The sequence below is a fragment of the Enhydra lutris genome, unplaced genomic scaffold (genome assembly GCF_002288905.1).
Source record: "Enhydra lutris kenyoni isolate GAN:26980312 unplaced genomic scaffold, ASM228890v2 scaffoldscaffold3, whole genome shotgun sequence".
Classification (NCBI taxonomy): domain Eukaryota; kingdom Metazoa; phylum Chordata; class Mammalia; order Carnivora; family Mustelidae; genus Enhydra; species Enhydra lutris.
The window spans coordinates 31,870,082-31,885,551 of record NW_019154087.1 but is presented as its reverse complement, the minus strand read 5'-3'; the positions used below and the strand labels follow the sequence as shown (position 1 = coordinate 31,885,551).

The following is a 15,470-nucleotide window of genomic DNA, read 5'->3' as shown; positions in this document are numbered from 1 at the left end:
CCCACTTCATCTGCAGAGCACCGCGGTGGTTTGACTAGGGCTGCTGCTGAGCTTGGATGGTACCTCAACTTCTCCCTCTGCTCAGTCCTGCTGCCCCACCTCTCTTCTGTAAGTGTGGATCCCGGGATCCCTAAAACACATCCTGCATGTTAAACCTTCTGCCTACCAGAGACTGCCTCCCCAGAAATCCAACTTCTAACATTATACACAGCATATCAAACACATATGTGAAGAGAAATGCACCCAGATTTTAAAAATGTCCAGATTAACAAAAAATATTGTAAAGAAAATGTATCTAGATTGTTGAAGTAGACACGTATTTTTAGAGATAATAGAGAATCGAAGGGAAATGATAAAAAAATGGAAGGGCTTCAATAACATGAAGTAAAGAATGTTCAAACTAGTATAAATATAGTAGTTAAATATAGTGGGAGTGTGTGGACATATATTCTGAATAAAATGCTTTTCCACTTTCTTTTAAAATGACTATTACTGGAAGTAAGAAAGGGTGTTCCTCTTCTCTCCTCCCATCCATAAGAAAATAGAATTTACCTACACTTTATTGTTGATGGGCAAAGTAAGAATATTAATAAAATTGAAAAAAGGCAAAAGAATGGAATTTGGAACAAGAAAAGGAAATCTGTGATCACTTTATAGTATTTGTTCATCTATGTTTCTTGTTTTTTTTTAATTTTTTAATTTTTTAATTTTTTTTAGTTTTCACTTCCAATACTGGTCTATATACAGACTTTTTTTTTAATTTCACCAAATTAAAATTTGATATTGCATATAGATTTTTGTTGACATTGCATCACAATTGTTATTGCTCCCCAAAGCACATTTTAACTAATAACAAAAAGGTTAAACTTTAAACCCATTCTTATATCACCTAAATAAATACACCTAAATTTTAAATTGTTTATGACTCATGCATATTCTGTTGCTTTGCTAGGGCTGCAGGAACAAAGTATCACAAACTGATTGGCTTAAACAATAGAATATTGACTCAGTCCTGGAGGTTTGAAGCTTGAGATAGATTAAAGAGTTAATCTTTTACATGAAGTTCTCTCTGTGTGCCTCCAAACTGACAGAAATTTTCTCTCTTTTACAGAGCGGAGAATCATATTGGATTAGAACCCACCCAAATAATCTGTTTTAACTTAATCATCTGCAAATGTTCTATTCCCAAATAAAGTCTCATTCAGACACTGGGAGTCAGGACTTCAACATCTTTTTGAACATAATTCAACCATATACATATGGAAGATTCTTTTCATCTGTACAAGTAAGTTACAACAAGTTCTAGTAAAATTGGCACTTCGAAGGTGGCATGATATTTTTGACAACACTGCAATAATATTTAGCCTGAACAAAAGGAGAAAACACCTTACCTTGTTTTGCTGCATCTCTTATTTTATCATTGATCTGGAACATGCAGAATTTGTCTTAGTAAATCCACATGTATTGACTAATTGACAATTACATGCAAAATATTTTGCTGTGCATTTCGGGTGATATGAAGATATATAAGTTGAAGACTGTTTCTGAAAAGTTTATATCGTATTAATGAAAACATCAAAACATCAAGAATTCAGACACTTAAGTCTATCTACTCTCTGCAGTTTAAGAAAAATGTTGATCGAGTTCTCCCATTATGTACATATTTCTTCATTGCAGAATTGTGTTCATACTCTGTGAGCTGCAAGTTTTAAAGAGTCCTTAATATGAAGTTATACCACTAACTGCATTGAGAATGTCTGTAACAGAATAAGACCTTATCAATTATTAAAGAAAATGTAAATCATTTTTATTGTTGAATAAAACAATGATCTATTGCACAAATTTTTCAATTGGTAGTTAACTTCCTTGTTTTAGGATCAGCAGTTTACCTCTATTTGACATACATGGAAAATTATCCTTAAGTATTAATTTCATAACTTTGAGGATGAACAGCTTTATACACAATATATGGGAAAGTAGACTCTCCTTCTCTAAAAATTTTTTTCTGTGACCCCTTAGCAAACAGCTTGAAATTATTATCATTCTTACATAAAAACCATAATGATTAATACTATATTCAATTTACTTTCTCTTTTTTTAAATTTTTAAACGATTTTGGTTTTAAGTAATCTCTACACTTAACATGGAGCCTGAACTCACAACCCTGATATCAAGAGTTACGTGCTCCACCAACGGAGCCAGCCAGGTGCCCCTGCTTGTCTCATTATTGCTTAAAACAATAATATGAATTTATGCAAGTGGGGCACCTGGGTGGCTCAGTGGGTTAAAGCCTCTGCCTTCGGCTCAGGTCATGATCTCAGGGTCCTGGAATCGAGCCCCGCATCGGGCTCTCTGCTCAGCAGGGAGCCTGCTTCCTCCTCTCTCTCTCTGCCTGCCTCTCTGCCTACTTGTGATCTCTGTCTGTCAAATAAATAAATAAAACATTTTTTTAAAAAATATGAATTTATGCAAGTAAGAAACACGCTCTAAGAATCTGGGTTTAAGTGTAATATTCCACATAATCCTATAGATTACATAGATCCCCATTCACTTTTGAAGCAATTTACAAGATGAAATTCAAAACGAGAAAATTTTTGTTTTTAGAATAGTGTCTTTCTTTTTATAAATCATTTTGCAACAAGATTTAAGGCATATTTAACCTTCAGAAGAGAAGACAAGCTTCAGTAATGAATTTATGCCTCCCCTATGATGTTATCTACTAAGAATGATATTAAAACCCACTTTGAATCTTTCATTATTTGACTGTAGAGAAAATTATATGGATAGGCACCAAGGCAAACCGAAGACAGTTCATTAATAAGATCTACCTCATATGAAGATAAAATCATAATCTTCAGAGTATATATCATTCTGGATATCTGAATTATCTAGACAGCTGAGCTATAACCTTTTAAATACTATCAATGAAAAATTTTAATTGTTTTTAATGGACACATGTCTTAAATCTGCTATGCACTTCACTGTCATGCTAAGTAGGTGCTTAATGAAACTTTCTTGACTCCTCAGTCATTATTACATAATATTTGTTACTTAATGTAGTAAAGTACAATTTTAGACGTAAGTGTATAATGAAAGACTTATTTCACTGTGCTGAAGGGGCCCTGACCAAGACATGGTCTTGAATTTTCTTTCTTGATGTCAACTTGGTTTTTAATTATCTGTTGCCTCATATAGAAGCTGCTCTGTGAAATATTAAGTGGTATCTCATGGATTGATGTTATCCTCTTCCACAGGCCTTTCTTCTTGTTCAGAAAAATTGTCATCTTTATTATTGTGTTAATTAGCATCACCCAAAGTTTTGTCTCTAACTGAACGTCATTAGCTCAAAACCACTTCCCCAAATCTCATATCCTTTCTTCTATGCTAAGTACATTACTTTCAAAGGAACATAGAGAAAACACTCCTCACCCTTCAAGAATTAGGTAAAAAATTTTGGAGAAGTAGCCTACTTAAAGTTTTACACATACACACACACACGTGTGCACGTGCATGAGATAATTCTGCAGACAAGACTCTAATATTTTTCAGTGCTTGTCTTTCATTAGAACTCTAGGTGTAAGTAATACAGGGGATACTACATAAACAAATTCATGTTCAGTAGTTATGAGTGCAATATTACAAATAGAAGCTTTGTTGAGTTTTATAGAGAAGTCTCAGCTTTTAAACTATATACTATAAAAGTAAACTACAAATAGTTTTTTAGATTATAGTTTATAGTATATATAGTTTATAGATAGTATATATATAATTTCTAAATAAATAGTCTCTGTTAAATATGATATATAATTTCTTTGTAGAGATACATTTTTAATTTCTAAAGGTTTAGTATTAAATCCCATGAAAACTGCTTCATGCATTTCCTCCAAATTTAGGGATAATCACTGGTAAGGTCTGATTTAAAGTAATGGAAATTAGGGCACATAAAGTACATTTTCAACAACCTTGGAGATAAAGAGGTAGATAATTTTGCAGAGCTGCTAAAAATGAAGTACAGTGCTAGTTTTTTAATAGCTTCCGGCTGGAAAAAATACACTATGTAGTATTAATTAACATACCAGAAAGCAAGAAAAGAAGTACTATCTTTAAAATCAGGGGCACATGGGTGGCTCAGTCGCTAAACATCTGCCTTCTGCTCAGGTCATGATCCCAGAGTGCTGGGATCGAGCCCTGCATAGAATGCCACATTGGGCTTCCTGCTCAGCAGTGAGGCTGCTTCTCCCTCTTTCACCCCCTCTGCTTGTGTTCCCTCTCTTGCTGTCTCTCAATTTTTGTCAAATAAATAAATAAAATATCTTTTAAAAATAAGATAAAATCAGATATAGAGTTAGAAGTCACAAGGGAAGATCATACAAATCATTGATCCTGTTTGCAATTTAGCTGCTTCTAACACTGGGGAACTGTAGGCAGCATGCTCTGGTGTCAGTGAGAGCAGGGATTTATCTGTATTACCATAGTTAATGATCACCCTGGGCAACAGAGGGAACCCTGACAGTCTTGCAGTAACAGCATATATTTTGGGAGTGTCCACATGGTGGATTGCCCTGCTCATGAAATTCCTTTGGTAATAACATTGAATATTTTGATCACGAACATATTAAGCAAAGGTTAAATTGGTCAATAACACTAAAGAACAAGAGATGATTAAAAAATATTTCTAAATAAAAAATTGCCTCCGCAAAATGAGCTCTATAATTATCATGTAAGAGACAAGTTTCCTCAAGGAAAACTAATATTAAGTAATAGTGATGGTTCAATTGAAAGAAATGAAAACTAACTAAAGCAAATAAAAAACTTATTGGATACAATTATTGGAAAGGATCAGTTGGTGGTGGGGGAAGTCTTTTCCAATTAGTTCTGTTCTTCCAGCTAGTTCTACTGGAGAATTTTTACACAATTTTAGGATTACAGACATAAGAATTAGTTCTATTGAATAATTAATACATTATCTTGAGAGTTGTGACCAGTAAACTCTCCCACATTCTGAATTTTCATCTTTTTTTCTTTCATGAACAGATTTTCATATTATGTGATCTATCATAGAGGAATATAATTAAGAGGAAGACAATAAAAATAATTCCATAAGGTACTACCTGAAAAGAATACATGCAAGGTTGTTACAACATATGTAATGTACTTCAAATGCACTTGCTTTTCTGAAATTTTTGTGACCAAAACTATATTTTACATGGTTCACATGACATATGAACAGGCAACTGCTGAAAAAAATACTATAGGGATGACAGAAACTTTGGGAATTATGTAGGTAGAGTTTAATTTCACCACATAAACGCCTAGAGGAAAATAGAGGTTCCAAGTCTTCGTCCCAGAGTACAGTAGCTGGGGAGTTGTTAGATACTGGGAAGCTGTGGTATTTTATCAACTCCTTTGGCAATGGTGAAGCAGCAGCTATGTTTGAAAACTACTGATCTAGCACACCAACTGCTTTTACAACCATAGAACAAAGATTCAGAACTTTAGTTAGGGTTATGTAACTAGAACATGAGCTCAGAGTTTCATTTTATTTTTTGAGACAGAGAATAATCACAAGCCGGGGAAGGGGAAGAGGGAGAGGAAGAGAGAGACTAAGCAGACTCTGCATTGAGCACGGAGCCCAGCCTGAGGGCTTGATCTCAGGACCCTGAGATCATGACCTGAGCTGAAATCAAGAGTCAGATGCTTAACCAACTGAACCACCCAGGAGCCACTGTGTGTTGCTGTAATTTAATCACTTTTCTCTTGATCTCCTATCTATACATAAACTTCACACAAAGTAAATCATACACAAAGTAAATAATATTTTTGTGACTCTTTTTCTCTACTTTTATAATTTCAGAGAAATGAAGAATAAGAAAATAAGTCAAGTGGATAGCACATACATATAATAACATCATGTACTTATTTTCAGGATGCCTAGTATTTGGAAAGTAATTGTAGTCTCTGGTTTGAGAATGAAATACAAAGTAAAAAAGAAAGGGTTTTCAGATGTCTTTATTCAGCATTGTGTTTTATATGGAAGCATTAATAATACATGTTTAGAAAGAATGCAATGAATATATATATATACTGCTGTTGTAATAGGAAAATTTTGAGAAAAAAAGAACTAAAAAAAGAACTTCTTGCAAGAAGAGATTTTTCTATCTCTTGAGGTTAGAAGAGCAATTATATTCCTTTGAGTAGCTGATGGAGGGCATCATCAAAATGGAACTGCTTCTTTGTGAGAGAACTGTCAGCTTACCTTTATGTTAATAGATAATACCTTTAGAATATATCTGTGGGGAAAGAAAAGCTGTTTCAGTAAGTGTTGTCTCTATTGTACTTCTCAACCTAAGCCAAAATATTCTTTCAGATTGCTCCTCTAGTTCATTACCTCAAATAAAAAAAAGATACAAAAATTTCACAAAACACTCTTTCCTTCTAACCAGATTGACTAAGTATCACTGATATCAGGTGGTTCATATTATGTGATAATCCTAGCTTTTAGATTGTCCTAATGACTCTGCTGGGGACTCAAAGTAGTTAAAAGTATATATTAAATATATGTAATACCTGCAATAGTTTGGATATTATGCCATAATATTAATGTATTTAATCCAGATGAGAGAACAGAAAAGAAATAGCAACCAAATAAGCTGTTCATACTTTCAAAATATAATTTAATATACTAGTTTTTCCATTGGTTAATATTCTGGGAATTAAGCTTCTTTATAATTAATTTTTTTATAAAATGTACTTGTAACATGTAAGAGGCTATACTAGATTTTTTTTTTTAATTTTACTTATTTATTTGACAGAGAAAGAAAGACAGAGCACAAGCCAGTGGGGGGTTGGGCAATGGCAGGCTGCAAGCAGAGGGAGAGGGAGAAGCGGCTCCCCAGTGAGTGGTTCTGGATCTCAGGACCCCAGGATCAGAGCTGAGCAGAAGGCACTTAACTGACTGAGCCACTTAGGCGCCTGAGGCTGTACTAGATTTCTTCTCAGAAGAAATATCAATTCTTTCACTAAGTTTTATGTATGTGAGACTACACATAACAAAAATATTTTATGTTCATTTCCATTATGACCAGGAACAGTTGAACAAAATGTGGCTTGATTGACACAGGGTAACCTGTGAAGTCCAGAAATTTGTTCTAACACCATCATCCCTGTTATTTGGTATTCAGATGGCAATTCTTTCCCCATTTTCAATCACCCAACACCCTTCTGTTACATGGCTTATTCCCCTTCATCCAAACATGAGTGGAGCTGATAGCAGCCCTTTGAACATGTTAACGCACTCATTTTTCTTTACAGTTAATGTAGTAGTTCAGCCAAGCACTATATTTCTCTCTAATTGTGAAATAAAATTGTTTTTTCCTGAAAGTTAATTAAAGGAGGAAGCCTCCATATGACACTATACTGACTGAAATGCAGAGAAATTCTAAATGGAAATCTTATGTCAGTTTGTGAGGTTCTCTCGTAGTAATCCTAGGAGAGCATATAAACAGAAAAGATAGAATTACTCTTTTTGTTCATCTGTAATGGTGATTAGTTGAATAAGGAGCTAGTCTGGTTTTATCTTCTGAAGGTTTATTTCACAAAGGACTTAAGATGTGGGTGGGCATGTCTGGGATACTAAAACACTTTTGAAGGACTTATTTTTGTGTGACATCTGGTAAAAATAATTAAATAACTAACCATACAACCTTAACCTATTCTTTTAGTTTATAATGTGACAATAATCTTAAAGGAATAGATTTGCAGCTAACAAATCATTGGGCACCGCATCAAAAGCTAATGATGTACTATATGTTGGCTAACTGAACTTAACTAAGAAATAGATTTGCAAGAAAGTTTGATAAGAACATACATTTCCTTAAAATAGAATATGCACTTTTTCGTAGGATGTTGAGTAAATGGTTACATGTCAAGATATATCATGTTTAGGAGATATTCTTTTCAGTTGTAAATGTCCATCAAAGTTATCGGATTTTAGAAATTTTTTTAGAGGTAAAAGGGAAAGAAAGCAAGCTATAGTAAAGGAAGAATTTCAGATATGGCAGAGTAACTCACTGCAGACCATGTCTCTGAGAAAAATTACAGAATTTATTTCTGCTTATGTTTATTTAAGAAAATGGAAAGCTACACCAACCAGGTCTTGTAAAGCCCAGGAACCTGGTGAGAAAGGTGAGGAGGGAATAGCATTGAAGTGAGCCTCACATTCCCTTAGAGGACTCTTTGAGTTTTTAAGAAGCATGGAAGACAACCACAAACTAGATAGGAATCTAAATTGAGACTTTGGCTCAATAAATAAATAAAATTATGGAAAATCATCACCCACTATCTCTCAGGGTCTATAGAAACAAACCTTAGAGTTCAAGTTCAAGACAATAGGACATGAAGGGACAAAAATCCCAAAGAACAGAGAAGAACACAAATGAGTCTGAGATTGTATTATTTTTCCCCTCAGGACATTTGTTTGATTTTATCTGATGTGGGGGTAGTGTCAAAAGACTAAGAAGTAGAGTGAAAAGTGCAGCTAAAGATCTAGGCAGTTGCACAGAGTATTGGTAGTTTCAAAGACTGAAAGTAAAAATGTTAGAGGAAGAACTCTAGTGATTGTCACTGACTTCCTGCTAAGATCACAGAAAGCTCATACCCTGGGAACATACCTGATGTTCATTAGATCAACATTCACAAAAACATGAAGCCCAATCCTGAACAAGCAAAATCGCACACTGGGAAGAGATGGTTGCCCCATACGTAAGATGCCTGAGAGAAAGTGAAAAGATGTTCTGTCTGGAGCAAGATCATATGAGACAAAGCATCAAATTACCTATGTAATTTTTCATAAGTTATGACCAACATTTGATCAAGCTTAGACATGCCAGGGGACAGAATCAAAAGATAGAAACTGAGAGAATAAAAGGACAATAAAAACATATCCAAAGGTGATTCGGAGTTTGTGTCCTTTAAAATAAATAAAGAATAAAATGTGACAAAATTGTTGAGAAGATAGAGAACCTCTCCATATAATTGAAATTTATAAACAATAATGAAAAGGAAATTATAGAATTAAAAATATAATGATTAACATTAGGAATACAAGAGATGTGTTTAACTGCAGATTGGACCATTGAAGAGAAGATTAGTGAACTAGAAGAGAGAGCGTTAGAAAATATACAGACTGAAAGACAGGAAGGAAATAGGTCTGTATTATAGAAAAGAGTATACAAGATACATGAGATGCAGTAAAGAAAGAGATTTAATATCTGTAATTGCATTTTCTAAATATAAAGGAGGATGTTATAAAAGCAATATTCTAAGAGCTAGTGGGTGATGATTTTCCATAACTAATAAAAAGACATCAACCTACACAATTCAGAACTTTAGCGAACACCAAGGAGCATTTGGGTAGAGACAGGAAAACCTAAGGACATTAAAAATAATTTCTTAAAATGCATAGAGAAAATTTGAAAAAGCAGCCAGATAAATAAAAGGCACATCATTTTCAAAGGAAAAACATTTTCTTAGAAACCTTGGAAGGCATTATACAATGCGATGACACTTTTAAAGTGCTAAAAGAATATATATAGGAACATCTAATTCTTTATCCAGTAAAAATATTCTTTAAAAATGAAGATGAAATAAAAATGATTCCAAACAAAAAAGGAGAAAACTCATCAATAGCAAACCTTCATGAACACAAATTAAAAGCAGTTCATTAGAAAGAAGAATAATGATCACACAGAGAAGCACAGCAATGCAAGAAGGAATAAAGAACAATGAAACATAAATATATGGGTAAATCTAAATAAATATAATTTAAGAAATGACAATAACAACATTTTATGGGATCAAAAAATAGATATAGATTGAAAATTATAACATTTAGGGGCGCCTGGGTGGCTCAGTGGGTTAAAGTCTCTGCCTTCAGCTCAGGTCATGATCCCAGTGTCCTGGGATCGAGCCCCTCATCAGGCTCTCTGCTCAGCAGGAAGTCTGCTTTCCCCTCTCTCTCTGCCTGCCTTTCTGCCTACTTGTGATCTCTGTCAAATAAAATAAAAATTTTTTAATTAAAAAAGAGGAAAAAAAGAAAATTATAACATTTATAGTACAAAAGTCAGGACAGTAGTTTTAAATGACATTAAATAGCTTTCATATTTTTGCCTTTTAAAGAATTACTACATGTTAATAAGTAATAATGACCATGAGTAGTTAATGGGCTACTGCTCTCTGTCATAACAAAATATGTAATAGAGTGGAACTAAAATTAAAAATAAAACATTATTGGGGTGCCTGGGTGGTTCAGTGGGTTAAGCCTCTGCCTTCGGCTCAGGTCGTGATCTCAGGGTCCTGGGATCGAGTCCCGCATTGGGCTCTCTGCTCAGCGGGGAGTCTGCTACACTCCCCACCCCCCCCACTCCCACCTGCTTGTGATCTCTCTGTCAAATAAATAAATAAAATCTTTAAAAAAATTATTGTAGAAAAAAATTATTGTAGACATTGTTTTCCAATATACTGATGAAATCACTATTCCAAAACATAGATGTTCTAGACCAGTACCATCCAACAGAAATATAATATGAGCCTATGATCACATTTAAATGTAAAAATTAACAGCTGATAATAATCATAATAGTATATTTAACCCAGTATATCTGAAATACTATCATTTCAACATATATTAAATTTAAAAAGTATTAATCAGATATTTTATACCCTTTTTTTGTCAAACTAAGTCTTCAAAATCTGGTGTGCATTTTAGACTTACAGTACATATCAATTTGAAATAGCCATATTTCAAGTGCTCAATAGTCACATGGGTCTAGTGCTAACATTATGGATGGCAGAGGTCCAGACTGTGGCAAGAATAAATTCTGATGACATCTAGATTAAATCTAATCTACTACTCCAGTAAGTAGTCTAACAATTTATCAGATATTAAATTCTATATTTTATTATTTTAATTTTAATAAGTACTTTTTTGTTTAGAATCTAATTTTCTAGCAATTAATATAATCTCAGTAGTTTCCTGAAATATAACATCATTTTGTGGTGTAGATACTGAAATGAAAAGCAACCTCTTTTGGAATACAGTAACATCAGATTATTCAAGCCCATCCTATGGTACCAAAAACACCCCAAATAAAGCCTAAACCACTGTTAGTCACTACTATACACTTGGTGTTTAACCCATACCTATTAACTATTTACTTAGGAATATTCTTAGTTCAAACTTGCTTGATAATACAATTTGTTTGAAAAAGCCTATATATTTCACTGAGATGTAATCTCACAATAACTGACTAGACCATGGCATTATTTTGTAGATTTCTTTGTTTTAAAAGATAGGTTAATTAAAAGAAATACTATCAGCTTCACCTCATTAAGGTAACTCTCCTATCTTAGTGTTAAAGGCAAATGAAAAGTAGACTTTCTAAAAATGGTATTCTTGACCAGGTTCATCATTTATTTCTAGAAGCATGCATAGCGGTCTCTACTATAATATGTTAATTACCCCCTAGGGATATAAATAACCAAGCTCTAGAACAAGGATACAAATACATTGCTTTGAAGACAGAAAAAAATTATCTGTCTCAGAGATTATATATGACAGTTAATTCATGGACTGTAAAAATGTAGCAACCCTATGATTCAGTGAGAACAAGCACACTTACCATTTAGAAGATTTTACTTTGCTTTCTGGGTTTTTTTGTTTGGCTTTTTGTTTTACAGTAAAAGTGTTTTCTCTCGTAATCAGGGAAGGATTTGGTAGAGTGACATTAAATGTCTTCTTCAAAACAGAATGTCTTAAAAATGGACTGAGCTATGGATATTCAAACAAAAGAATAGGATATGTTAATTATGTCATTCATAAAACTTTGAGAAATTATTTTTATAAATCTATAAAGAGCTCATTAATGTAAATAAGTTACAACTTACCAATACCATTCATTAATACTGTACACTTTAAGATTCCTAGGGTTAATATCTATAAATGTGCTTTAATGTATAAAATAATTACTAGTCATGGGGTTAACTAAAACATGTTTAATAGTTTTGTTGAAGATTATACATATTTGAGACCAAATCTTTCATGAAACCTTATATCATGTTTTAAAAAATAAGTTTTTTGTATATATCAATATTAAATCATCTTTATTCTCAAAATAAATTTTGCTTCTAATGAAGGTAGATACTGATTTCTCAGATGTGCCTTCTCTTAACATTTATCATTTCAATAAATACTAATTAAATGCATATCATCTGCCCAAAACTATCTTTGGTATTATGAACATGCAGTAACAAGATGAAGTTTATCTGAATTCACCATTTACTTACCACTGAAAACACTGAGAAAGCAAAAATCTAAAAACAAAAGGAAAGAAAGAAAGATAGAAAGAAAAAGTGTCTGATTTTCATTTGCTGTGAGGGATGTTTACTAAATCTCTTGCAAAAAAAAAAGATCATTAAAAAAAAATAATGGAAATAATCCTAATATTTATATGGAGCCAGAAAAGATCCCGAATAGCCAGAAGAATATTGAAAAAGAAAACCGAAGTTGGTGACATCACAATTCCAGACTTCAAGTTCTATTACAAAGCTATAATTATCAAGATAGTATGGTACTGGCACAAAAACAGACATGTAAACCAATGGAACAGAATAGAGAGCCCAGAAATAGACCCTCAACTCTATGGTCAACTAATCTTCGACAAAGCAGGAAAGAGTATGCAATGGAAAAAAGACAGTCTTTTCAACAAATGGTGTTGGAGAAATAGGACAGCCACATGCAGAAGAATGAAACTGGACCATTTCCTTACAACATATACAAAAATCGACTCCAAATGGATGAAGGACCTCAATGTGAGACAGGAGTCCATTAAAATCCTTGAGGAGAATACAGGCAGCAACCTCTTGTACCTCAGCCATAGCAACTTCTTCCTAGAAACATCACTGAAGGCAAGGGAAGCAAGGGCAAAGAACTATTGGGACTTCATCAAGATAAAAAGCTTTTGCACATCAGAGGAAACAGTCAACAAAAACCAAAAGACAACTGACAGATGGGAGAAGATATTTGCAAATGACATATCAGATAAAGAGCTAGTATCCAAAATCTATAAAGAACTTATCAAACTCAACACCCAAAGAACAAATATTCCAATCAAGAAATGGGCAGAAGACATGAACAGACATTTCTGCAAAGAAGACATTCAAGTGGCCAACAGACATATGAATAAGTGCTCAACATCACTCGGGATCAGGGAAATACAAATCAAAACTACAGTGAGATACCACCTCATACCAGTCAGAATGGCTAAAATTAACCAGTCAGGAAACAACAGGTGTTGGCAAGGATGCAGAGAAAGGGGAACACTCCTACATTGTTGGTAGGAATGCAATGCAGCCACTCTGGAAAACAATATGGAATTTCCTCAAAAAGTTGAAAATAGAGATACCCTACAACCAAGCAATTGCACTACTGGGTATTTACCCCCAAAGATACAAACATAGTGGTCGGAAGGGCCATGTGAACCCGAATGTTTATACAGCAATGTCCACAATAGCCAAACTACGGAAAGAGCCTAGGTGTCCAGCAACAGATGAACAGATAAAGAAGGTCTGGTATATATACACTATGGAATACTATGCAGCCATCAAGAAAAGAAATCTTGCCATTTGTAATGATGTGGACGGAACTAGAGGGCATTATGCTAAGTGAAATAAGTCAATCAGAGAAAGACAATCATCATATGATCTCACTGGTATGAGGAATTTGAGAAACAAGACAGAGGATCATAGGGGAAGTGAGGGAAAAATGAAACAAGATGTAACCAGAGAGGGAGATAAACCATAAGAGACTCTTAATCTCAGGAAACAAAATGACGGTTGCTGGGGGGGTGGGGGGGTGTGAAGGATGGGGTGGCTGGGTGATGGACATTGGGGAGGGTATTCATCAGTCTTACACAATTCACAGCACTCTCCATGGGGAGTGCTGTGAATTGTGTAAGACTGATGAATCACAAACCTGTACCCCTGAAACAAATAATACATTATATGTTAATAAAAAATGGACTATTCATTCAACTGATATTTATTGAGTGCCTCCTATAAGATAGGTACCAGTCCTAGTATAGTGCTATCAACACTTATCTTTTGTGGGTTCTCATGCCCCTCTCTCCAAGAACACTGTACAACAGAATACATAAAGAAGTTGGGAATTAAGGTGAGTAGTTGGTAAGTACAAATTGTTGGGAATATGACATTCTTAGATTTATAGTTTTTGTTGTCTGCATGTGAGAGGTTTAGGTTTCAGGTTTCAAAGTTTCAGGTTTAGAGTCATCTTCATATAGAAGGATAATTAACAGATCTCAGCACAATTTTGAACTTGGACACTTCAAATGTCTGTAGCCTTTGGAAGGTTATTCCCCCTCTCTGAAATTCAGTTTCTTTTCCAAATGGAGTTAATGCTATCTACCTTATATAGACTGGGTCTACTAATTGAATTAAAGTATATAAAGTAGTCTTTATTTCTGAGAAGCAATACAGCTTAGTGGTTAAAAGCACAGGCTTTTGGTTGGAACTCAATCTTGCCTTGCTATCTTCTTTCTATCTGTCCTTAAGTAACTCATTTAACCTCTCCCTATGCTTTGGTTTTCACATTAAAAAAATAAGGATGATAAAACAATAACTATTTTTAGTATTGTTTTGATAATTAAATGAATTCCTATGTTTAAAGCATAAAAAAGCCTGGCATATCAAAAACATTATGTATCAAGTATTATTATTATCAAAAACATCTAGAACTAGATGCTGAAAAATATCAATTATTATTATTATTATTATTGTCTTATACAGTGTCTCTCCAAAAGTAAATATTTTATATCAACATACATAAAGATAAATTTTTATTCCTATAGTTAGGGAACTGTGAAACAGAGCAGGTAAAATTAGTCTTTAGTCTAGTGGTATGCAAAAACACTGAAAGTTCACTGGGTTATATTATTCCAGCAGGATAAATGAAAAGACAGATTATTTTCATGATCAGAAAATGAGAACAGAGTCAGGCAATCCCCACACCTTGCTGTCAGAAAAAATAAATTTTTTCATCAATGTTCTCTTTTAAAAGCATGATCAAACAGAATATGTTTATACAATTCCAAGAAATATAATGCAACGCAAGGAAAATAACATTAATTTGAGTAACATCTAGTACTTATTTACAATATAAAAAATACACGTTTCAGGAAAAATATAATAAAATTAGAACAAAACAAAGTGGAAGTATGAACTCAATCATTTAAAAAATTTAAAAGAACATTTTAAGTAACTATTAAGTTAAAGAAAATGTAAATATAAATGTTTTAGAAAACAATACAGAAGAACAAATCAACATTCATAGAATTAACCCCAGAGCTGCAGTCATAATCCAAAATGTTTTATGACTTAAAAAAGGAAAATAGGGGGGG

General features: G+C 33.6%; 1 protein-coding gene across 1 annotated transcript in view; it reads right to left on the bottom strand.

The window, feature by feature from the left end:
• Positions 1-6,234: 6,234 nt before the first annotated feature.
• The window catches only part of LOC111153773 (sperm tail PG-rich repeat containing 2), a 596,073-nt gene continuing 586,837 nt past the window's right edge, over positions 6,235-15,470 (bottom strand). Inside the window, exons 11-12 of the mRNA XM_022513010.1 lie at positions 11,679-11,827; positions 6,235-6,290 (exon numbers count right to left, since the gene is read on the bottom strand). Of these exons, the coding sequence (XP_022368718.1) occupies position 6,290; positions 11,679-11,827 (150 nt within the window). The 3' untranslated portion in view covers positions 6,235-6,289. The remainder of the gene's footprint in view (positions 6,291-11,678; positions 11,828-15,470) is intronic.